Source organism: Punctularia strigosozonata, assembly GCF_000264995.1.
Source record: "Punctularia strigosozonata HHB-11173 SS5 unplaced genomic scaffold PUNSTscaffold_9, whole genome shotgun sequence".
Classification (NCBI taxonomy): Eukaryota; Fungi; Basidiomycota; class Agaricomycetes; order Corticiales; family Punctulariaceae; genus Punctularia; species Punctularia strigosozonata.
In genome coordinates this window covers 1,664,816-1,687,058 of record NW_006767441.1, presented here as the reverse complement: position 1 = coordinate 1,687,058, position 22,243 = coordinate 1,664,816, and the positions used below count along the sequence as shown (strand labels likewise).

At 52.1% G+C, this 22,243-nt stretch overlaps 5 protein-coding genes across 5 annotated transcripts; 2 read left to right on the top strand and 3 right to left on the bottom strand.

Moving 5' to 3' along the window:
- Positions 1–1,591: 1,591 nt before the first annotated feature.
- PUNSTDRAFT_136211 (uncharacterized protein) lies at positions 1,592–2,564 on the bottom strand (the record flags this gene model as incomplete). The annotated part of the gene is made up of 5 exons (XM_007385765.1): positions 1,592–1,654; positions 1,701–1,910; positions 1,971–2,177; positions 2,232–2,420; positions 2,469–2,564. 5 exons carry the CDS (start codon positions 2,562–2,564, stop codon positions 1,592–1,594), a joined length of 765 nt encoding a protein of 254 aa, XP_007385827.1.
- Positions 2,565–3,399: 835 nt separating this feature from the next.
- On the top strand, positions 3,400–9,424 carry PUNSTDRAFT_45893 (uncharacterized protein; the record flags this gene model as incomplete). Its single annotated transcript, XM_007385764.1, has 21 exons — positions 3,400–3,456; positions 3,510–3,644; positions 3,700–3,807; positions 3,865–3,951; positions 4,004–4,090; positions 4,230–4,302; positions 4,710–5,450; positions 5,509–5,714; positions 5,778–5,788; positions 5,995–6,143; positions 6,191–6,430; positions 6,487–7,097; positions 7,168–7,358; positions 7,471–7,591; positions 7,646–7,747; positions 7,799–7,915; positions 8,007–8,084; positions 8,151–8,201; positions 8,909–9,047; positions 9,109–9,372; positions 9,402–9,424. 21 exons carry the CDS (start codon positions 3,400–3,402, stop codon positions 9,422–9,424), a joined length of 3,591 nt encoding a protein of 1,196 aa, XP_007385826.1.
- Positions 9,425–14,702: 5,278 nt separating this feature from the next.
- On the bottom strand, positions 14,703–16,947 carry PUNSTDRAFT_136207 (uncharacterized protein; the record flags this gene model as incomplete). The annotated part of the gene is made up of 13 exons (XM_007385763.1): positions 14,703–14,902; positions 14,962–15,108; positions 15,190–15,467; positions 15,517–15,591; positions 15,647–15,754; positions 15,807–15,935; positions 15,989–16,132; positions 16,186–16,290; positions 16,344–16,418; positions 16,485–16,526; positions 16,574–16,648; positions 16,703–16,876; positions 16,928–16,947. The coding sequence occupies 13 exons, from the start codon at positions 16,945–16,947 to the stop codon at positions 14,703–14,705; spliced, it is 1,572 nt and encodes a 523-aa protein (XP_007385825.1).
- A 1,303-nt stretch (positions 16,948–18,250) lies between these two features.
- PUNSTDRAFT_45891 (uncharacterized protein) lies at positions 18,251–18,802 on the top strand (the record flags this gene model as incomplete). The annotated part of the gene is made up of 3 exons (XM_007385762.1): positions 18,251–18,396; positions 18,448–18,595; positions 18,647–18,802. 3 exons carry the CDS (start codon positions 18,251–18,253, stop codon positions 18,800–18,802), a joined length of 450 nt encoding a protein of 149 aa, XP_007385824.1.
- Positions 18,803–20,180: 1,378 nt separating this feature from the next.
- PUNSTDRAFT_34100 (uncharacterized protein) lies at positions 20,181–20,782 on the bottom strand (the record flags this gene model as incomplete). The annotated part of the gene is made up of 2 exons (XM_007385761.1): positions 20,181–20,544; positions 20,595–20,782. Coding segments are annotated over 2 exons (552 nt in total), but the record flags the coding sequence as incomplete, so codon positions are not given.
- Between the last annotated feature and the right edge of the window lie 1,461 nt (positions 20,783–22,243).

The window sequence follows — 22,243 nt, the reverse complement described above, 5'->3', positions numbered from 1 at the left end:
GGTTTCTCGAAAGTGTATTGTGAGAGGTAAGTCAACATGATCTCGGCACCTGGCTTGACATATGTACATACGTCTATGGTCTAACACATCATGGCTGTTTGTTTCAGCGTCATAGACCTGGCAGTCGATCATGCGCAGCTTCACCGCTTATCCCAGCTCCTGTGCGGATCACGACTAAACAGCTATCCCGGATCTGTCATCGCTATGTGTCCTGGTTCGTTCAGCAGCTCGCTGTCACCGACACTGCTGAAGTCAGCACCCGTTCTGATATGCCGGTGCTCGTACAGCTTTCTCCGGCCTTGCTTTCTCGCCGCCAGGCTCATCCCGTTGTGGCGTCTGCGAAAGGTGCCACATATCCATAGTATAGAGGTGAGTTTGCACCGTCTCGATGCAAATATCTACGTGGTCTAAACCACCGCTTTTGCAGGCCGTCTATTCCAATATCTCGTACCCGGTCCGGTGCTCGCCCGTGGGCAGCGTCGGTGCATTCAAAGATTCCGGGATGATCGACGATACCCCGGATACATCATTGCTATGCCCGGGATGGTTCAATATTGCCGAGGCTGGCGCCATGGCCTCAGGCGGCAATAACATACTGTTTGCGGACAGTCCAAGTTGCTCATTATCCTGAATTATCACGAAGGGGTGAGGATGACACGAAATCGGACGCCGGACATTGTAGGCTGAGAATCGCTCTTGGATATCGCCTAGGTAAGTAAGCACCGTTTCTGTACATACATCCATGTAATCTGATTTGCCGCTTTGCAGGCCGTTCATCCCAACATCGAACGTCCCTCAAGTGCCCAGTTGCGCGCAGTTTCCCAGGCCCACACATCAAATACGCTACGCCGTCACCCCCGTCGCCGGAGGTATCCCGATCCATATTGGGAGAGGTAAGTCAACATGATCTAGGCGCCTGGCTTGACATATGGCTATAATCTAATACGCCGCGGCCATTTGCTTCAGCATTATATACCTCCAGCGGTTGATTGTGTGCGGCTTCACCTCCCATCCCAGCTCTACATGATTGCAATGAGACAGCTATCCTGGATCCGTCATTTCTATGTCCTGATCCGTTCGACAACCCACTGTCGCCGACACTGCTGAAGTCAACACGCGCTCTGATACACCGGTGCTCGTACAGCTTTCTCCGGCTTTGCTTTCTCGCCGCCAGGCTCATCCCATCGCGGCGTCTGCGAAAGGTGCCACATATCCATAGTATAGAGGTGAGTTTGCACCGTCTCGATGCAAATATCTACGTGGTCTAAACCACCGCTTTTGCAGGCCGTCTATTCCAATATATCTCGTACCCGGTCCGGTGCTCGCCTGTGGGCAGCGTCGGTGCATTCTAAGATTCCGGGATGATCGACGATACCCCAGATACGTCATTGCTATGCCCGGGGATCGTTCAGTATTGCGTAGGCTGGCGCCATGGCCTCAGGTGGTATTAACATATCATTTGCACTGCGGACGGGTTCAAATCGATTATTGCAAACATAAGCGCGGCGAGATGATGCGCAATTGGACGCTGGACGTTGTAAGCTAGGAATCGCTCTCGTCTGAATTTGGCTAATGATTGCACAGTTACAGGTTACGCAGGGAGCCCTGGTACAAACCAACGTGGGTATAGATACAGCAACCCCCGCTCGGCGCGCTGAATAACACATGAGTCCTGACCGCAATGTATTTCTGTCACATACCTGGAAGCTCGCACATCGTTCAGCCATATCCATTGAGGAGAAGATGTTCGCATGGCAGAAGACGTGAAGTAGGTAAGTCCGCGGACTCATTTTCATCCTGAAATGAAGACGACGGAAGTTGTGCATATGAAACTGTAGGCTAAGTCGATGGGCGGCATATCGGTCCTTGTAGGACTCGTGTTTCGAGAGGTACTTCAAAAGCATCTTCGCCTCAAGACCGGCAGATTCATGAGTGAGTGAATTGGGAAATATGACGGTGTGGATTCTTACCTCTCGGAAACGATTCTTCCACACTAGAAAGAACAGGTGGGCAATCGGGGACGCATCTAATCGATTATCACCAGCGGCAACGCCGCCTTCAGCCCTCAAAATAACGTTGATGCAATCCGTGAGTTCATCGTCATTTGAGGGAACGTGCTCTGAAGCAAGGACTTCACGCCACCGTTCAACGCAACGATTGAACTGGTTACTCAGACGCTGACAGTTGTGTTAGCCGTGTCTACATCGCACATATCACAAGTCAAGACGTACATTCTGGCCGACGAAGCCGATGTCCATACCACCGACCTCCAAAAGCCAATCGATGTACATGGCCGTGGACGTGTTAAACATGGCTTGCTCCCTGTGGTAGAAGAACAGCTGCTGGAGTAGGATAGTGTTCACCCCGTATAGATTGTTGAGAGTGTCCTCTTTGAGCAACAACGACATTAACATGCCGATCTGGTGCGTTCGTCAGCAGACTATCTCCTACAACAAGCATGACCTAACCTGTAGGCACTTCGCAGTGACGATCGCGACACGTTGGCTTTCGATGCTGTTCCATGGATCCTCTTGGGCATCCTCTGAGGGGGGATGAAGTGACATTGAGTCAAAGGGACCTCAGGCGTGCACATGAGGAGAATATCTTCAAGTTCAACAATGCGCCCCGGCATTCATGTGTCTCGCAGGTTCCGCAGGAGCATGTGGTCGCAGAGGCACGTTACAACTTGGAACTTCGCATCAATCACTGCATGGCGGAATATCCAACGAGCCAGACGAGCACATCATCTGAACGATCCGCGGCCTCGATCTTCCACACCGCAAGCACCATTTCCCTATCTTCCGGATCTACCGTTATCGGAAGCCCTGCTTCCCGTCTGCGCTACGGGACCCGTGCAAGAGGGACTATTGGGTGTTAGAGATCAGCCCAATGGCCGCGGTACCTTGACTTCCAGCACGGAATGTAAAGGAACATGGCCGACGTCCCAGCGTCACGTAGTCGCGGACTTCTCTGCTCAACTTGTACCGGAGCATGCGGTCGCAGGGGCACATTACGACCTGAAACTTCGCATCAATCACTGCACGTCGGAATAGCGCCAATGAGTCAGACGACGGCATCATCTGGAGCAGTCCACAGATTCCATCTTCCACGTCGCGGACGCCTTCACACCTATCTTCTGTATCATTGTATTTTCGGTCCGATAAGCGTGATCTTCGGCTGCGATTCCGGCAAGAAAACACTCGATCTACCAATAGCGCCGGATCCCTGGTGTTTCCACTGCCCGTGGACCTTCCTACGCATCACGTCAAGCTCGTCGAACCAAGCACCAGCGGCCCTATTCAAACGGAAGCATGAAACCACCAGGAGTAAGGGCGCATTTACCAACAGGTCGATTCGTGTACTAAAATGTCACTTTGGTAGTCGCGTGCCACAAAAGAAATGAACGCGTTGGGCCCAACAACCCAGAGTGGCCGGCCATCGCGACTGAGAAAAGCTGTGAGTGAGGATGCGACTGTTAAATCGTCTGCAGTGGTGACGCAATCCTGCAGAACGACAACACAGTTGTGATCCCGGAGCAAGCAGTGACAACAGGTGGACCTGCGGACGCTGGACCCATCACAACGAGGGCCTCCGCGAGGCGGGCCGCTGCGAAGGTCGCATCCGTCAAAGAATCCAGCAAGAAGGTGTGGCTTCTTTCTACGTGCTATTCGAGCCGAGCTAAGAGCCTTTTTCTCACAGAACTCAGGGCAGAAGAAAGCGCAAACTTCACGGAAAGTTCCTCCCGGTAAGAAGGGGGGTGAAAAGCAAGGGGCCTCCAATCCTCCAGAAGAGACATCTGCTCCTAAGGTTTGTCTTCCGGCGTGTGAGTTTGGTACGGAGCTCCCACTGACGACCCTTCAACAGAACGACATGCAAGTGGCATCAAAGCGCAAAGGCGACGGTGGTCTTGACCCGGCTCCTCAGGCTGCAAAAGTGTCTCCTGCACCACAGGTCCGTTTTGCGGCACATTCAACCTACGCCACGGCTGACGATCATCCAACAGAACGGCGTGCAAGCACCACCGGAGTGCGAAGGCGACGGCGGTCTTGACCTGGCTACTCAGGCTGCAAAAGTGTCTCCCGCACCACAGGTCCGTTTCGCGGGACCAAGACCGCCGTCGCCTTCTCGCTCTGGTGGTGCTTGCGCGCCGTTCTGTTGGACGATCGTCAGCTGTAGTGTAGGTCGATGTGCCACGAAACGGACCTGTGGTGCGAGTGACACTTTTGCAGCCTGAGGACCGGGTCAAGACCGCCGTTGCCTTCTTGCTCTGGTGGTGCTTGCGGGCCGTTCTGTTCGAGGGTCGTCAGCCGTAGCATAGGTCGAATGTGCAGCTCCTCACATTGGAAACCTCTCGCCCGCATCCCAGGCACCAGGCACAGGTACCAAGTACGACGAGAGGGTGGCAGCCGCCTTCGCGAAGATAGATGTTGCAATGGGGCGCCCCCCCCCTGCGTCACAAACCGTGAGCCCGGCCGGCAGTGGAGCTTCAAACACGACACCAAGTATCCCCCAGCGTGCGTCACATCCTCGTGATTCCCCTGGGAATCCATTCCGCGTCGCTAGAAGCGGAAGCTGTATCCCCGATACTCCCAGAAGCTCACCGGAGTCTCTGTCTCGTGCTCCACGGACCTCTCCTCCATCGTCGCCATCTCACCCGCCCAGCTCTCCTTCCCATGCCCGACTGCCGAGACGAACTCTGGAGATGCCAGATGAAGAGGATCTGGAGGTGCCCGAGGAGCCGGTGGATGACATGCCGGAGCTCGTGTCAGAAGCAGAGGAGGAGGAGGAGGAGGAGGAGGAGGAGGAGGAGGAAGAGGAGGAGGAGGAGGAGGAGGAGGAGGACCATGACCCCGAGCTGTTTGCGAAGCTATATATGTCCCCTGGAGTTGCCGACAGCCAAGGCGTGCACGTCGAGATAGAAGAAAGTGAAGGCAGCGGCTCAGATTACCAACAGCCCTCCGAGAGCGAGAAATCCGATGAGGAGGCAGAGGTAGTTGGAGGGGCTTCCGAGGTCGAAGAGGTGCTCAAGAACCGCACTCGCAAGGATGGCAAGGGTGTTGCGAACAGCACTAGGCGTGGTAAATCCAGAGCAAGGACGACAAGCAAGAGTGCTAAGATCGGCGAAGAGAAAGAGCCATCGAAGAAGCGCGGTCGGAAAGGTCGCAAGGACGCTAAGCTTGCGGGCGACGACGGCACGATTGGCGGCGAAAATCCAAAGCGTTCCTCACAGCCTGGTCGGATATCAAAGGAGCACGAGGAGATGGTTGCCAAGTTCAAGGGGGAGATGGACGTGTTCATCTCCAAGATGGCGAAACTGACTCAGAAGTCGCCGGCAACAATCGCGCGACTCCTCCAGGATGATGGACCAGCGAAGCATCGCGCCAGAAACATATGGGATGTATTCTCGTCATGGTACGCCCTGGAGCATCCCATGAAGACCGATGGCACTGGTGAGTTTGCTGATTTACGGGTATGCCACCAATTATCGCGCGCTGACTGTGGCTATAGAGACAAGAGAGACATACATGCAGCGGCTCAAGGCCGCATATCGCGAGTCAATTAGCAAAATTACAGATAAAGAGAAGAGAGAAGAAGCAAAGAAAAAGTTCATGGAATGGCGTATCGACCAAGAAGAGGCTTATATCGAACATCTTGCCAAGACCGGTAAACTATCAACCGAGTTCAATCGCGGCGTGGCCGAGGTGAACAGTCTGGTATGTCCGAATCGCTCGGCGGCCGAAGAATTGAGATTAAACTTATCATACTACACTGCGCAGGCACGGCACTTGTATCATACTCTAGGTGTGCACGTCTTTGGCTACGTTATCGATGCGCATGGTCCTTGCGGATTCACTATGTTCGGTGGGTCGCCCGAATGGGAGGAAATCAAAAGGTTGTATGTAAAGGATCACTTCGGTACAATGGCCAATTACCAGGCCGTCATCCGGTATGACGTCTTCCATCATGCTGATGTACTTTCTGACACGATCTCAGGGTTATCGAGCTTCGAAATGCTGGCCTGCCCGTCCCCGAGCTTCCGCGCCCTACAATCAACGGCTACGAGATACCATCTCAGAAGCAGGGTGAGATTGAGAGAGACTGGCACCAGCGCATCTTCGTCACTATTATCAAGCAGAAATGCGGTACGTATGGATATATGGAATGTGGCGAGTCTGACCTCCGTCCTTAGCCGAACTCGGTGTCATTCTGGATCGGTTTCCTTGGAACCGAATCTTGGAGTTCTTGGCGTTGAAGAACCTACGTCTCGTCAACATGCACCCGCTGTTTCTTTTGAAGAAGACGAAGCAGGGCACGTTTGGCTTCGAATTTCGCAACGACGACGTTGAAGATACCGTCAAGATGATTGTGGAGCCCTTTATGGCAGAGAACGTACTGGGCTGCAAATTCCGTGTCGAGCCGTGGTCGAAAGGTCGGTATCGATGGTGTGTTGATAGACAAGTGAGAGATGTTGACATCGATCGTCAGAGGAAATCGATATGCGCTGGAGTGACAAGGGCAACCTGCCTCTGATCCTGTGCTGGCCTCTCACAGATAAGGAAGCCACCGTTCTTCACAACGAGCGCAAGCAGGCCGTCACGTATTGCCTGAACCAGACCAAGGTCTGGTATCGACAAGTTGTGAAAGAAATGGGCGGGGGTGTCAACGACATCGAGACCGGCGGCCTCGACCTCTACACGATTGACAACAATGATGATCACGTCGACAGTCACAAGGCAGAAGACGGAGGATACGAAGCCGGCCAAGAAGCAGGGCAAGGCAACGATGATCTTGCCTTCAGCGAGAACAGGGTCGACGACGGATACTTCGGCGATTCCTTCGCTAACGACCACGACGAGTTCACGGCGGCGTACTCTAAGGAACCGTTGATTGGCCAGGAAGAATTCGGCAAAGTTAGCAATGACGAATACGGGGTGGACGACTACGACAAAGACGGCAACAACAACGAGCATCACCCCGGTTCTGATGTCCAAGCTGGCCCATCGGCGGACGGCTCAAATAGACGACCAGACGATGGACCGGAAGGTTGGCCAGAGGATGCGGTAGATGGCCAATCAGAGGACGGCGAAGCTGCTAGGGTACCGGACGACGAGGCCGTTGAGTACATTCTTCCTTTCGCTCATCTTCCTTGCTGATGCTTGTACGAAGATGGACCAGAGTCGTGGAAGCGATGGAACTGGGGACTTCGGATACCAGGACGTGTCGCCAGCACAGAACCGCGCTAACGAAGTCCCGAACGCTGTCCAAGACCACGGCGAGGATGCAGCCTTGCTCGCTAGCAGGGCTCGCATGATGGAGATGCAAAAGCGCGCGAAGACCACTCAGAAACCTCGTGGCCGGTCGGTTCTGCGTGGTGATGAGCCCATGACTGCTCCTGCTCCTACCGGCGCTGCCTCCACCGACAGTCGTGGTCATCACATCATTGCTCAGACTGGAAGCGGATATCATCAGGTATGAGGTTACGAACGGGCTCAACCTGCGCAATCTAACGGACCGTCAGCCCGTTAACCACCTTTCGAGAGGGGGAGGAGGTGCACTCGGTGGGCTGGAGGACATCGATGCAGGACGTCAGGTCTGTACCTCCGGTGTTTGTGAATCTATTGACCTGTTTCTCAATCATTGTCAGCCGAAACGACGGAAGCACGAAGCGGGCAACACATCGGGAGCCGAAGGATCGCGGCCAAAGAGTAGGGGTACTACTCCAGGACTGATCGCCGCTGGGAATTGGGTGAGGTCGGATTCTGAAGTCGTGAACGTATCGTACTGATCAGATTTTTAGGCCGGGCAAGCAACGATCCCACATCGCAGTGAGGCAAGGCCTGTCTACTACCCTGACTCGCGGCGCACACAGTCGGTAGCACCCGTTGCGTTCAACAACACCATCGAATTCCCTACCGTGCGTCAAATGGCCGGACAGAACAGATCTCAATTGGTTGCTCCAGTGGAGTTTGCGAATCGTTCTCGCTCTCAGTCAGTTGCACCCGTAGGTAGGCTTCCCCCGGTCGTCAACTCGCGGATACATCAGCTTGAAATACACGGCCCCGCCGTTCAGCGTGCTCAAGATGGTGTACCGCAAGTGATCTGTAGGTCCCCTTGCGCGTTGAGTAGGAGAGACACTCACCTGCATCTAGCCGAGCAGCGCGGTGGTAGCGCACTACCGGGTTTCCCTGGCGCAAGCCGCGGTCAGTCGCAGGGAGGTCGAGCTCAGGCCAGCCGCCACCACGCGAACCTACCCGGACGCGTAGACGCACACCGTGAAGATCGTAGAATCAGGGCGGACCACGGGGACCGCCCCGTGCAGCGGCAATCCAATCGACCCGAGCATGCTGTCGAACGTGTCCGTCAAGGCCCACAGGCACCTCAATACAGAGGGATGCCAATGCCAAGCATGTTAATGCTGGGTGAGATGTCCCAACCGGGGCCTCGCAGTCGTGTCGCCGGCCAGCACGACGGTGTTCGGCCATCGCAGGGCGCACCTATGCCACGTAGGGCAGGCACCGGAGGTTCGAATGCACTTGCTCAGCCGTTGCCCAGTGTTTCAGAAGAGACTTCCATGCCGGTGGTAGCGAGCTCAAAGCCAAAGCCGCGCCCGGTCAACAAACGGAAGCGGGACGCGTAGATGTTGTTCGTGGTAGTCGTATATGATTTAGCATAACCTCTTTTGATATTATGTTACGCATGCTGTGTCTTTGCGCCGGTGTCTCTGAACACAGTGTCAGTGCCAATAATATGAGTAAGCAATTCCCATCACGTGGCACATCAATTGTTGGTAACCTTGCTGGCACACGCACGCGAGGGCGTCTTCACCTCTGCAATTCAACTTCACTGAGGCAAGGCCTGTCTAGATTATGCTCTTCGTACTATTCCGCGCCTGACAATTGTACTGTAGATGTCTAACGAGATTACGAGGGATCCCCGGATCGAGCCCATCCTCGATTTCTTCGGGCCTCTGCGTACCGGATGGCTGGAGTTCGTGCAATGCCCTGATAAGAGGGCTAATATTCTGGCCGGGCTCAAGGAAAAGGCTGGTCAGTACAGTGCCTGAATACTCTGAAACTCTGACTTCATGACAATCTGGCCGGATGACAGGCAGACCACCTTTCCACGTCGCCCTGGACCATCAGTGCCCGATGTGCAGTTACTATCTTCAACAAGCTGCCAACATTAGCAAGGAAAACATATACCTGCTGTTGGTGGTGTGCTTTCTCGATGCCATGAACTTCAAGTGGGAGGCTGGTGCGCATGACCTGCTGCATACACCCGCGGATAACCAAGCTATCCCCGCGTCCGCCCCCGACGAAAACGACGGCGATGTCAATCGTGGTACTTCAACTGCACCGGATACTGGTAGTGGTATGCTCGCATGCAGATTTTGCGTGCAGAGAGGATCGTGATAAACGTATAGTATCCATATCATGTCTCGCAGAACTATGAATGATAGATTACTTTGGCTTGACAGTGGTGCTGGTGGAAACTGGGACCCTGTTATGCGTTACTGTTGATCACGTGCTGAAACCAGCAGCTCGGCTGTTAGGCATTACAGTTTCTTTTGTACAGATCGGTACAGTAATGGCACTCCTTGACGCACCCTCACTCCTTGATGCAAACAGGGATTATGCATAAATGACGAACTTTCATACCACAAGAAGAATTCAGCAGGTAGATGCATATATGTTGATTCTAGATCTGAAATATCTTCCAGATCACCTCGGTCACCCTATGAAAGGTACCTTATTAGGTGTAATGTATCCACACAATAATTGTACCTAACTAGGTCGAAATCATGGTGTGCTACGGTCGTGCATCGGTAGTTCCCAAGCGCTGTGGGTGCCAAATGGGACTCCCACTGCCCTCACGGTGCTTTTTGCTTCCTGGCCACGCGATGGTCGTCTACGCTCTCACTGATTTTAACGTGGCATCTCCACTCGTCTGTGTTCTTTCATGCAACGTAAGCGCACTTGAAGCGCGCAAAATCCAGCTCCATGCACCTTACAACCAGTCCTTGCGGCGCCGGAAGCGTTTACAGGTATGCGGCGTCTCTCAGCTTTCGATCGGACTTGGAAAGAACTGACGGGGTGCAGTAGAGGATGCACAAGTCATATCGCGATATCTTGAGGGAAATGTCGGCCTCCGTGGTACCTCCAGTGGTTTACTCGGGTCGTCGTGGTACCTCCGGAGGTGGCAGGGGGCTCTGCGTACGTATGTCTGGCTTTCATACCGACGATACGGTCCAAGTGACAGCGACATGCTCGGATTAACATGCAGCGGGCGTTAGGGTCTCTTCAGATCTTACGGGGGCACTGTGTTCACCGCAATGCCACCTGCAGAATTATCTGCGTGGCCGGACACCTCGTTCCATACATGCAGAATTATCCCAGATGTGCGTCGTATCAGTCCATTCCGGTCAGACTACGGACCCGGGGCAAAACATTCCTACATACGTACCTCCCGAGTAGGAATCACTACGAGGATGCCGGAGTACCAGTGACATACTGGATCTCCCATGTACTTCATCTGCGCATACCGGTGGAGCTACCATCTCGTGCAGTGCCGGGTTTGGTGGTGCTTCCAAACGCCATGCAGGGGTTACCAGGCCATTGTTTGCGGGAAGGGCTGGTTCTACCACGGTCTGCGCCACGACGAGAGCGGGTACTACCAAACGGAGCTAGCCCGAACATGGGTGGTAGCTCCAGCGGCGCCGTGCTCACCGATAATCCCCGTGGTAGTACCGGTCCTATCATGCAACCGACATGGTACCACCGTGGCGTGACCGGAACCACCACCAAGCGTCGGGCGGCTAGCCTGCATCCATGGTGCTACCGTGCTTTGCCGTCCGGCCTACACGGTAGCACCATGGCATGAACTGGAACCACCACCGCATGTCGGGCAGCTAACCTGCATGCATGGTGCTACCGTGCTTTGCCGTCCGGCCTACACGGTAGCACCATGGCAGGGACTGGAACCACCACCGCATGTCCGGCGCGGCGCGTAAGTTCATGGTGTTACCACTCCACCCCTGGGCCATCTGGTACCACCGCGGCAGGATGAGCCACGCATCCTGGAACTACCAGGCTCAGATCCCGCGAGGCTGCCAACCATGGTAGCACCATGCCAGAGGCTACGCAATGTCGCGACACGATGTTATGGCATGCGTACAGTCCCGGCATCACAAGCAATCATGGCGGATGGAAGATCTTACAACACATGCTCAAGACGAAGACATCCGGGTTACAACAACACATGCATAGCACAAGGTAAAACATCGTTGTATAGGTGCAGTAGTGAAGTCCAACAATCTTGCATATGGGGGGCCACTGTTGGGCCACAAGTTTCCAACCATAACACGTAACATATTACATGTTTCCGCAGCTCGGAACACCCCCATCACATGCAGTTTCTTTTGCACAGACCGGTACAGTACACTGTATGCCAAGTGGGAACGATGACACAATGCACGTGGACTTCCATGGGCGCTCGGCCTTGCCCAAGTTCAGAAAGTGTCATTTACTTACATAAGCCCAAATGTGGCTCCAATACACTTATGTAACTGACTCAAGTCTTGCACGATCACCATGAATCCAGGCACGGCAGGTTGGCAATGTGATCAATCAGATTCCAGCACTGATACTCAACACTTATGTCAGTTTTCCCACTGTTTCAAATGTCACACTGCTGCATCCATTGCAATTTAAGCGCCTGCAGTGGTGGAATCACGCTTCATCATGCTTTCATCATGCTTTGGCAGGGTTACAGCCCCGTCACTGTGACAACTCCCAGTGCAACAGCCAATACCCACCTTCGGGGGAGTCGGGACAAGTTCAGTCTGGGGATCCAGAGGGTACGTGGAGAAAGCAATACTAAAGATAGATAATAAGGGTGGAGAAGCTGATGAACATTGGAGTTGAATCCGTGATGCATCAAGGACTACTGGGATATTGAGTCGCCGGAGAACTGGAACATGTGATATCTGACTTCTCAGAGCTGTAGGTCTGACAGTTGGTTGTTGGAGATGGGTCAGAGACTGCACGTGACATAGGGGCAGCAGATCTCTCTTGGGACAGCGGTGGAGACGCTGTTGCACAAGGCAGGGAGGCAACTGAAAGATCAAGTCTGAGTTGCTCCCTGGTGCGACAGGTGTGACTATGTAGTAGCTGAATAATCAATCAACAAAGGAGCGGAAGGTCCAATGAGAGTGAAGGAAGGTCCAATGAGAGTGAAGGAGGGTCCTCAGCAACCGGCACATGACTGGTGGGAGGGCCTAGGGTTCCTGCCCCAAGGGCAGAGGTCCTAGGGGCGCTGAGGCACAGAGGAAACAGGGGAACTTCCAAAAAGGGGGGGAAGGGGGAATAAGGAAGAGCGTGGGACGACATAACCAGAATGGGAGGGCGGAAGCATAGGAAGGAATGAGCAAATGGGGACAAGAAGCAGAACTAAAAGTGGAACACTGGGGCCATGAGGCAAGTGTGGGAGGTGTGCCCTGACATTGCTTCCCCAAGGGCCTCCACCACTTGCATGGGAACCCTAGGCCCTCCCGCCAGTTATGTGTTGGTTGCGGAGGACCCTCCTTCACTCTCATTGGACCTTCCGCCCCTTTGTTGATTGATTATTCAGCTACTATATAGTCACCTGTCACACCAGGGAGCATCTCAGACTTGATCTCTCAGTTACCCCCCTGCCTTGTGCAACAGGTATGTGTATTTCCCTTTGGCCCTTCATATACATACTCAGTTGCCTCCCTGCCTTGTGCAACAGCATCTCTGCCACCATCCTGAGAGCACATGCCCTGACAAAGATGGTCTATCACAGGGTGCTTCATTAAATTGGCAAACAGCATAGTCTCCCAGACATCACGAGCACAGAAACTGTTGCACTATGATCTACAGAAGCTGAGTATATGGTACTCGCTGATTGTAATTGTCAAATGCTCTGGATAAGAATGGAGCTGGGGTACCGGTTTGACCAATAGTCCATCTGCAGTGATAACCAAGGATTGATACTTAATGCATCTAAGATGGTTACTGAACCCTGCTCCAAACACATTGATGTGCTATATCACTTTATTCATGAGCATGGAAACAAGGAGCTTGAGCTGCTCTATATTGAATATTCTGAGAGCCATACTGCCATGTTCACAAAGAACTTGGGACATGAGAAGTTCCTGAAGATCAGACAACAACTAGGTCGTGTCTTCACATAACCTCTAAGTAGCATCATGTATGGCATTGAATCCCCTAATAATTGTCCTCCTGGTAACTACAGGCAGCGCAGCAGGCGCCGTGCATGATTTCGCATTGCCACTCATATCGGTACGCTCACAATCTGCTGTATGTGCCTGCAGACACCGGGGATTGAACCCTGGACCATCTGGAAAAAGTGCATGTATTAAACCACTACACCATGGGACAATCATTACACTGAGGATTGCCTTCCCCATGGCTGCACCTAAGCACCTCATTACACTTATGTGCCTACCATCTAAGCCAGGGGGAGTGTTGAGATAGGCACTGGCACAGCCACAAGCTGTTTCAGGCATATGGGAATCATATGCCTATTTGATGCATGTGAGAATCAAATACCTATTTGATTCCAGCAAGAACCACAGACAGGACTCCATCCATTCAGACATCCTAGCATATGATTGTGATTGCATAGCCATCCATTGTAGTTATACAGAGCTGTCTATGTGTTACAATTCAAGTCACTTTACTTCTGTCCTCCACAGGCTGAGACTCGACCAGGTGAGCTTGATGTTGCCCACCACTGTGTACGGCAGCACAGCTTTCACACAGTGGGTGGCCGGGATTAGGGTGGGCCAGTTGTGCAGAAGCAGGGAAGGCCCATGGTCATCTGCAAACTTATGCCGAGTGGGAACAATGACACAATGCATGGGAACAATGACACAATGCATGGGAACGACACAATGCACGTGGCCTTCATGGGCGCCCAGCCTTGCCCAATTTTGGAAAGTGTCATTTCCTTACATAAGCCCAACGCAGGCCCCAATAGACTTACGTAACTGACTCAAGTCTCACACGATCACTGGGAATCAAATCACGGCATCTCGGCAATGTGATCAATCAGATTCCGGCACTGATACTCATCACTTATGTCAGCCTTCCCACGTCTTCAAAAGTCACGCTGCTGCGTCCATCGCAATTTAGGCGCCCGCACTGGCGGAATCACGCTTTGTCACGCTTTGGCTGGGTCACAGCCCTTGTCACTGTGACAACTCCCAGTGCAACAGCCAACTCCCACCTTCGGGGGAGTCGGGACAGAAACTACGTCAGAATGGCCAAGCTGGTCGAAAGGAAGACTCACGTGGGGGTATGGCGCGCCATGGGCGCGCCGGTCCGACTCCCCATTTGACCATTTGACCATATGACCAGGCTGGAGAGGAATACTCTCCGATCTATACTAAAGGTAGGCGGCTACCGGGAGCCCGCAAAAAGAGCATTCATGGGTGTATTTCAGGAGCTGAACCGGCCCTCATCCACTATAAAAAATGGGAGATGGACCGGTGTTGGATCTCAGCCGGTCAGATACTTCAGTAGCGTATCATTGTATGGCCGCCGTCCATCGTGGAGTGCACGGCGGTTTCCGGTTGTAGATGTGCGGATGGGTGCAACTAAGGCATTTAACGTATTATCACATCACGACAATTACAGTGCACTGGTAGTGATATATCAAGTAACAAGAACAGTCACTGATTTGATGTTGAGCGAAATCTGAGAAGAACCGTTCTGCTTGATCCACATATTCGTCGTAAACTCAACCATAGAGATAGTCTCCTTCAGGTTGCCCTCAAAGGACATGAGCGATGACAGCCTGAAGTCCGGTGAGTTCGGTTGAACCTCGGACATGTCGCGCCCGTCATAAATCGGTACTATTATACGATGATTAACATAGAGAATTAGAACACCGAACGCATGGCAGGAGACTCACTCATGTCGCCATACTCCAGGAACGTAGAACTGTTGTTCCTTTTCAGTTGAGCGAATCGAGATCCACGGCTCTTGTTGACCGGAGGAGATTCACTCCCACCAGGGCGAGTGTTGAACTCGATGGTGCCGTCATAGATTGGAAGAGTGACTGTCCCAGAGGCATTAGCATTGAATGGAGACCATGAGAATTGCTCACGCTGATTTTTGTTTCCTGGATCGTACATCTCACCGAGCAAAGCCATGAAGCGGTTGAATTCGAAAGACAGGCCTATTCCTTTAACACCACGAATGGAAAACCCTGACTGACCCATTGATCGGCCGACGTTTCCAACATATTCTTCTTGAATAGGGATGATAAGCCAAAATAGGGCGGGAGTTCCTGTTCCGATCTTGTTCACAATTTTGCCTCCTTTACCGCTGGGTTGCACATGGAACCATCGAGGGTCGCATCTTGCTGCATTGGCAAAATCTTTGGTGCCAGTCGAGTTCAAGAGACGAACCAATTGTCTGCCTGCGTGTTAGCGTAAGTGGAGAGAAAGTAGCAGGGGTAGCGCACCTCATGTCGGGTTTCCACATTTTGAGCTCACTGGGATCCACGAGGGAGGGGTTCTCTGCCGCTGACATGTGCCACCTTATGTGATCGCATGAACAACAATGTCTGGCACGGATGGATAAAGACTACCGACTTTAACGGATAAAGGTTGGTGGCGTCGTATTGAAGTAGATCATCGAGGACGTCAGTGCCTTTGAAATGTTCATAAACCTCACAGACGATGAAGGATGATGAACCCGAGCTGATGTAAACGTCCAATTTAGTTCAACGGCGACAATTTTCATGATACTTACGTTGAAGGCTTCGGTTCGTCCGATTGGTTGGCGACGGGTCCTGCACCACTTTCATCCTTACTGGCTTGAGGAACATCCACAGACCCATCGGCACTGACATCGTCAACCGATTTCAACGCTGACTCATCGCTGCAAAAGGCAGCAGTAAGTGTAAGTACAACTGCACAATGTTATCACCATACGGCACAGTATACGGCGAAAACCGCTTGGAAATCCGACGTTTCTTGACCAAAGGTTCTTGATCTTCCGTAGCATGTGCATCGTCGGTGACAGGATCTAAGCCATCTTCGCTAAGCATGGACAAATCTTCATCATCGTCTCCAATCCTGCTGGAAATCCAATCAGACCCGTTCCAAGACGTGAGGAACATTGCACCCACCTATCGGGAACATCTTCGCCTTGTTTCTCGGACGGACCTTCACCATCGAAGTCTATCTCTGAACTGGCCAAGGTACGCTTTGCATTTCCCTTGGGGAGCGACACACTTTATTGCTGTGGGTGAGCGCACACATATATATGAGAGCATTACAGACATACGGAGTGGCAGGCATGAGAGGTGAAGACGCCCGTGGAGTTTGAAATCCAGCTTGCTGAGCTACAGAACTCTTATTCCTAATATTCCACGATAAGCATGCAGGTCAAAATGTAGGAGGGGAAGAAGCATAAAAGAAAACGTACATCCAAGCCAAAAATCCAACACGGTCTTCCTCAGATAGGAGACTGCAGAGATATAAGTCCGAGGAAGTTTGGTGGCTGGAAGAACCCACCTGATAAATTGATTGACATGAATCGGTGACAGGGCTTCGTTGGCGGAAGGGCGGGCATCTGAGGTGCCCCCAGTGCTTCATGATCAAAAGTTAGTGTATGGGTCAGAAATCCTGAGGGTCATAACACACCGGTCCTGCGAAGTGACACTTGAGGATGTGGGACCGGATGCTGGTGGCGCCACTGCAGCAATAGCCGCAGTCTTGCGAGCCCCTCGTTGGTGTAGGACTTCGGATCGGCTGCGGGCTGGCGGTTTAGCGCCAGACGCATTGTCGGTGTTGGACTTCCTGCCTCGGGTGGAGCGTCTACGGCGTTGGTTAGTAATATACCAGAAATACACATGCCAAACTGCATACCGATTGCTCTGACCGCTCATTGTGTGCCAGGGATTTGAGGAAAGTGCACGCAGTCTTGCGCTGGGACCGTCTCCTTTTATGTCTTCAAACCAGGTTCTAGACCAGCTTAGGAGGTATGACAAACCCAGCGGGCCGAGGTCGCCGCAGCATGATCGCCGGCACAATCCTATGGCGAAAAGGAGTGTTAATCCAAGATTCAGCCCAGAAGGTAATGGACATTGCGTGGATCAGCGGCAGGGGATCACTCACTTTGAGGCGCCGGGTGAGCTGCATTTGTGGTCATCCGGAATTCTCTAGATCCATATTCACGCATCATGGACGTTGCCAAGGAGAGGATGCGGTCATCATGGGGAAATGAGAGCATGGAAAGCACGAATTAAACAAATCTGTTATGCATCAGGAGGCGGAAAGTGTGAAAGCAGATGATCCGTATAGGCACGTGAACAGGTTACAAGCGGTCCAAAGTGCATTGGGTGGGCCACCCTGGCTTTCCTCTGACTCCACGACGTTGCCCAAACCGCGGACTTGGAGCGGCAACAATCGGAAACATGCACAGCGACAGGGCCAGAGGATTGGCATACTTGAGATCACCTGTTCGCCTCAATCACCACTCGCGCCCTTGCCCCTCAACATTTGCCATTCTTGCCCATGACATCCCCCCTCAACTATTCGGTCTTCAACATCGCTGAGGCAGGCACGTTCATGGATTACATACTATACTCCAACAGCTGATGTCCCTCCAGCTAAACAGCTTGATCTCTGTATAGAGCTCAGCCAGTCTGATGTTCACCGCCATGGAACTTTGTTGGATATACAACAGGTACGTTTTTCACGCTACCTTCCTGTTTGGCTGCTCATTATCTTCCAGTCAATAATCGATCACGACACTTTTGTCATCACTACTGGCATCCCCTCCCGGCCACGCTTGGTTCAGTTTAATGCTGCATCCAAAGTTGGATCCATCGAAGCGTTTCATGAAGTAACATGTACTATGCTGGGCATTGCTGAGTCATGCCTTCTTCTCCCATTCAAGAATCCGTACGTCATCCACCGGCCTCTATTGTACCGATTACTTACCAGTGAATTTGCAGGACATCTGGTAGCCCAATGCTTCTGGAACAGAGTATTACCCTGACCGGGTTTGGCTCCTCTCAGTTCGAACATTCGTTGGCATCGCTACCTGTCGTGTATTCCAGTTTCGAGGAAGGCATCCCTGCAGGCAGTCTTGATCGGCTCCGGTATGAACGAGTTACGGTGGACAACAATAACTATCCAGCACTATCGGTCAGGAATCCACTTTTCACCCACAAGAATTCACCAGGCATGTCGGAGCATGCTATCGACGTACCTTTGACGGCCCTTCAGGATCCTTCGGGGCGGCTGCGCAAATTCAAAGGTGCCCACAAGCACCTACAGGACAACGAAGTGCAGTTCCTTCGCCCGTACACCAACCCTTCTACAGGAGAGAGGTGCGCTCAAGGACTCTCCGATTCCGCCATTCATTACTGACACATACTCAGGTTTATGGCACCCATGGGTCCTGGCATGATATGGCCTGGGGATATCGTGGAGGTTCTGATGTCATTCTGCGCTATGCCATACAACAAGGGGTTTCGCTTCCGACCAGTTCTCCGCACCATAACCATTGTTGATAGCCGCCTCAGATTGGTATGTACGTCACTGCATCAACGATGGGAGTCTTACGATGATATTGCACAGGCGTCTCGTTGTGCCGCTCTGATCCGTACAATCCCAGGAAGTGGGGTCCAGCTCCAGTCAAAACGCGACCGAGATGACGGAGATGATGGTCAACCTGAACGTGCAGTCAAGATTCTGGTCTCCAGCCTATCGTCTATGTCGGTGGACAAGGACTGATTACTGTTTCCATTTGTATTACGATATTATCCCCTTAATACATGTGCATCCAGATTTTTGCCCTGCATCATCCATGTTGGCGTCATCCCGCATAGTGAACTACTTCCGCCATGGCCGATCACTCCCGTTTCTTTGTCCATTGTCTATAAAAAAGGGATCCAACACAGAGTTGCACAATAGAATCACCATGACATCCAGCTTGCAACGCTCAACACGTTTGAAGTCTGTGATGCCAATTTTCCGATGACTGAATGATCTAACTTGGTAACCAGGTATGCAGCAGCAATATCCAGACGTATAAGGATTTCGTGCGTACTTTACGGCCCGCATATTCACATGCTAAATACATCTGCCCAGTGCATCTGCTGGCGGCTTGAGTACACTGGAATCCATACCTAAACATACAAGATCGTGAGTAACAGTCTCCGCATTCGTTAGCGTCAGCATCATCTAACCTAAAATATGCACAGCCTCATACAAATTCTACAAGATTACGATGGCGGTCTACTCTTTGCCAATGCAGCCACACAAGATCCTAACCACTATGGAATCCGACCCTTCCCATCCCTGTCTAGGTCACTCGGCATTGTTGCACATTACGAAGAATGGATGCCTACGTTCTTTGCCGTTGGTGCAGTGCTGAGTTCTCACTTATGCACCATAGCATGGGACTCTGGCAGCATACAGGACCCTATATCAGGAGCTCCCGTTCATGGTTTGGATGTGTTGATCTCCAATGCTGTAGCCTTGCGGGAACAGCAGTTCTTCGCTACTATTTTCTCCACAGTCGACGGTGAGCATTATCTCGGTTTCAAAATTAGTGGCACTGACACTGCGTAGTGTCTTCATATCCCACCAACACTCTCCATCTGGCTACCCGTCCAGCAGGAATATGTAATTACGAGAAAACCATCGGGTGGTCGGAACCATCAAACCCATTCTTTCGACAGGGTAATCGCGGTCGGGCAGTTATCGGAGACCGAGGGGTATATGGAGCCCTTGATTACGAGCAGCCAAGTAGGTCTGACATTGTCTTCTTGGGGCGAAGCCTGACAGGTTGTCAGCTCCAGTTTACGATGGATCCTCCCTTTCGGCGCTAGCAGGGGTTCACTCTCCTCTTCAAATTCATCATCGCCTACAGCCGTACATGCATCCCATCAAGCCTGGTGATGTAGTCCTGGTAGAGTATTCTGTGACCGCGCATTTGGTTGATAACAGATTTGCCAGGGAAAACAATATTCTGTCCGTAGTAGTACTCTGGTCTGCATAGTTCACGTTGTACGGCTGGAAAGGGTGAACAAATATATTTTAACTAAAACGTTCCCCTGGCAGTATAGCGGTACAAATTGGAAAGTTTGTCTAAGTTAACGTACGAGGGATATTTTGTCAGCATGTTCACGATGAAGCGGTCAGTGAAGCAAGTGAAAACCATGCGCTTTCCCTTCAGGACAGTAGTTGCGCAGTGAATGAGGCGGCGAGCTAGAACAAACAACACATCACCCTCCTCCAGTTTGATGCGGTAGCCGAGCTGCGGCAGGTTAAAATCCCCGCCCTCCCACCCTCCGTCCTGGTCGCTGACACAGAAAATGATGGCATACAGACGAGAGTCATCGTTCCAATCCAGATGCCAGAGCTCGCTACTCCCGATGTTACACGCGAGCGTGAAGAAAGCTCCGTCCATGTCGAGCCAGGGGGACTTCTTGAGTTCTTCCCCTAGCACTGCACGAACGTGGTCCCTGACCCTGAGTTTATGTTGAGATTAACTGACACATAAGAGAGACGGAAGACATACATTTGCTTGACGACAAACTGCGGGAAGGCATGGTATCGAAGTAAAGAGTTGATCGTCGGGGCAAAGTACTCCTGAAGGTACTCAAACATATCCTGGATAGCGGCCTTGGTCTCTTCGGATTGACAACGTGTATCCCTGCTGACACGAGGTACCGGCGAGTAGTGAGCCCAGATTCCGAGATGAAGGGCTTCGGCAATGTCGGAACGGGGATTCTCGACGTCGGGCTTGGTATGACGCTTCGGTTTTGTATCTTCGACCCTCTGGTATCGGCGACCCAGTTCGCGGCAGAAGATCTGCGGGTAGACTTTCTTGAACACGATGGCGGTCTCCATAGGGTAACCCTTCGGAGGGCGGACAATGCCAAGCTTGACGGTGAACGCAACACATATGCCTTCCGCGATGGGGAGAACGGGTAGCGGAAGCTTTGAGCCATAAATCTTCTTGAACTTTTTGACGGCGACAGCGTTCGAACGACAACCCTTGAAGAAAAGCATCGGATACTTGGCAAGGTGAATGCGCTCTAAAAGTACACGAGTTAATGTGTAATTAAGTAAAAACAGGGCTGACTTACGAGTTTTGTAAGTATCTCTCCGGATAAGCGACCGCTCGAGGGCGCCAGACACAATAAAGCGACGGTTCTTTCTCCTGCGGCCCTCTCGCAAGCGTCGCCCGTGATGCTTCCTCTTCAGTTTCAGAGCAGCTGCCCGCCACATCAACGTCAGTAGACACGACAACAGCCCATGTGTAGATCTGCACTAACACGAGAAGTCCGGCGCAGGAGCCTTGTGACGGTTGCGAACACGTTTTTTCTTGACCTTAGGCGCATCTGGTGGGATATTAAGTATTTCCTACGGAAAGAAAAGGAGCATTAAGAGCCCGTACTGGTTACAGCCATGGAAATAGATGCTTGAGAATGTGGCGAGGTGCTGGTCAAAGGAGAAGGCAATAATACGTGGCACGACGCGGAGATCGTGTCACTTCATTGCGCATCGAGAGGCCGACTGGACGAAGCCTGCTGAATTCGATCCTTGCTTTTCGTCCAATCCATCCATGCCTGGTACGTGCAGCAACTACGGTTGGCCTGATGACCTACTAAACGTACAAGTCTAGGTTGCACAATCATCAAAGACCATTCGACTTAATGGCACCTATCAGAGACCCAACACATGTGTCATTTGTACGCACAAGCGCGAGAATGCCACGGCGCAAGCAAATGGTGTAAGTATGAGTGTTCACGATAGGAGACGATGGGTTGAGTCGTAGCATGCTCAGCGAATGGCACGCGCTGTTTGTGATGAGAAGAGAAGGACAATTTATTTTCGCATTTTTCATTTCTAAATATGGACTTATCATTTTCCTTTTCCCACCTTTCCTTTTCCAAAGTCACGTGACCTTCAGTGGCAGCAGTACAGCATCATTGACACTGCCCTGCACTGCCTTGCACTGCCTTGCACAGCCTTGCACAGCCCTGCACAGCCACCGGAGTTTTATTCCGCTTACTCATGAACAATGACTCGTTATTCCTTCTAACTCCTTGATTCATAATCCTGACCCACCTAAGTGGGTCGGTCTTACTCATCCTTGTGCCCTGCATGTGATTCTCTTGTACTATTCTTGGACCATGGATTTGTGTATATAAGATCCCTGTA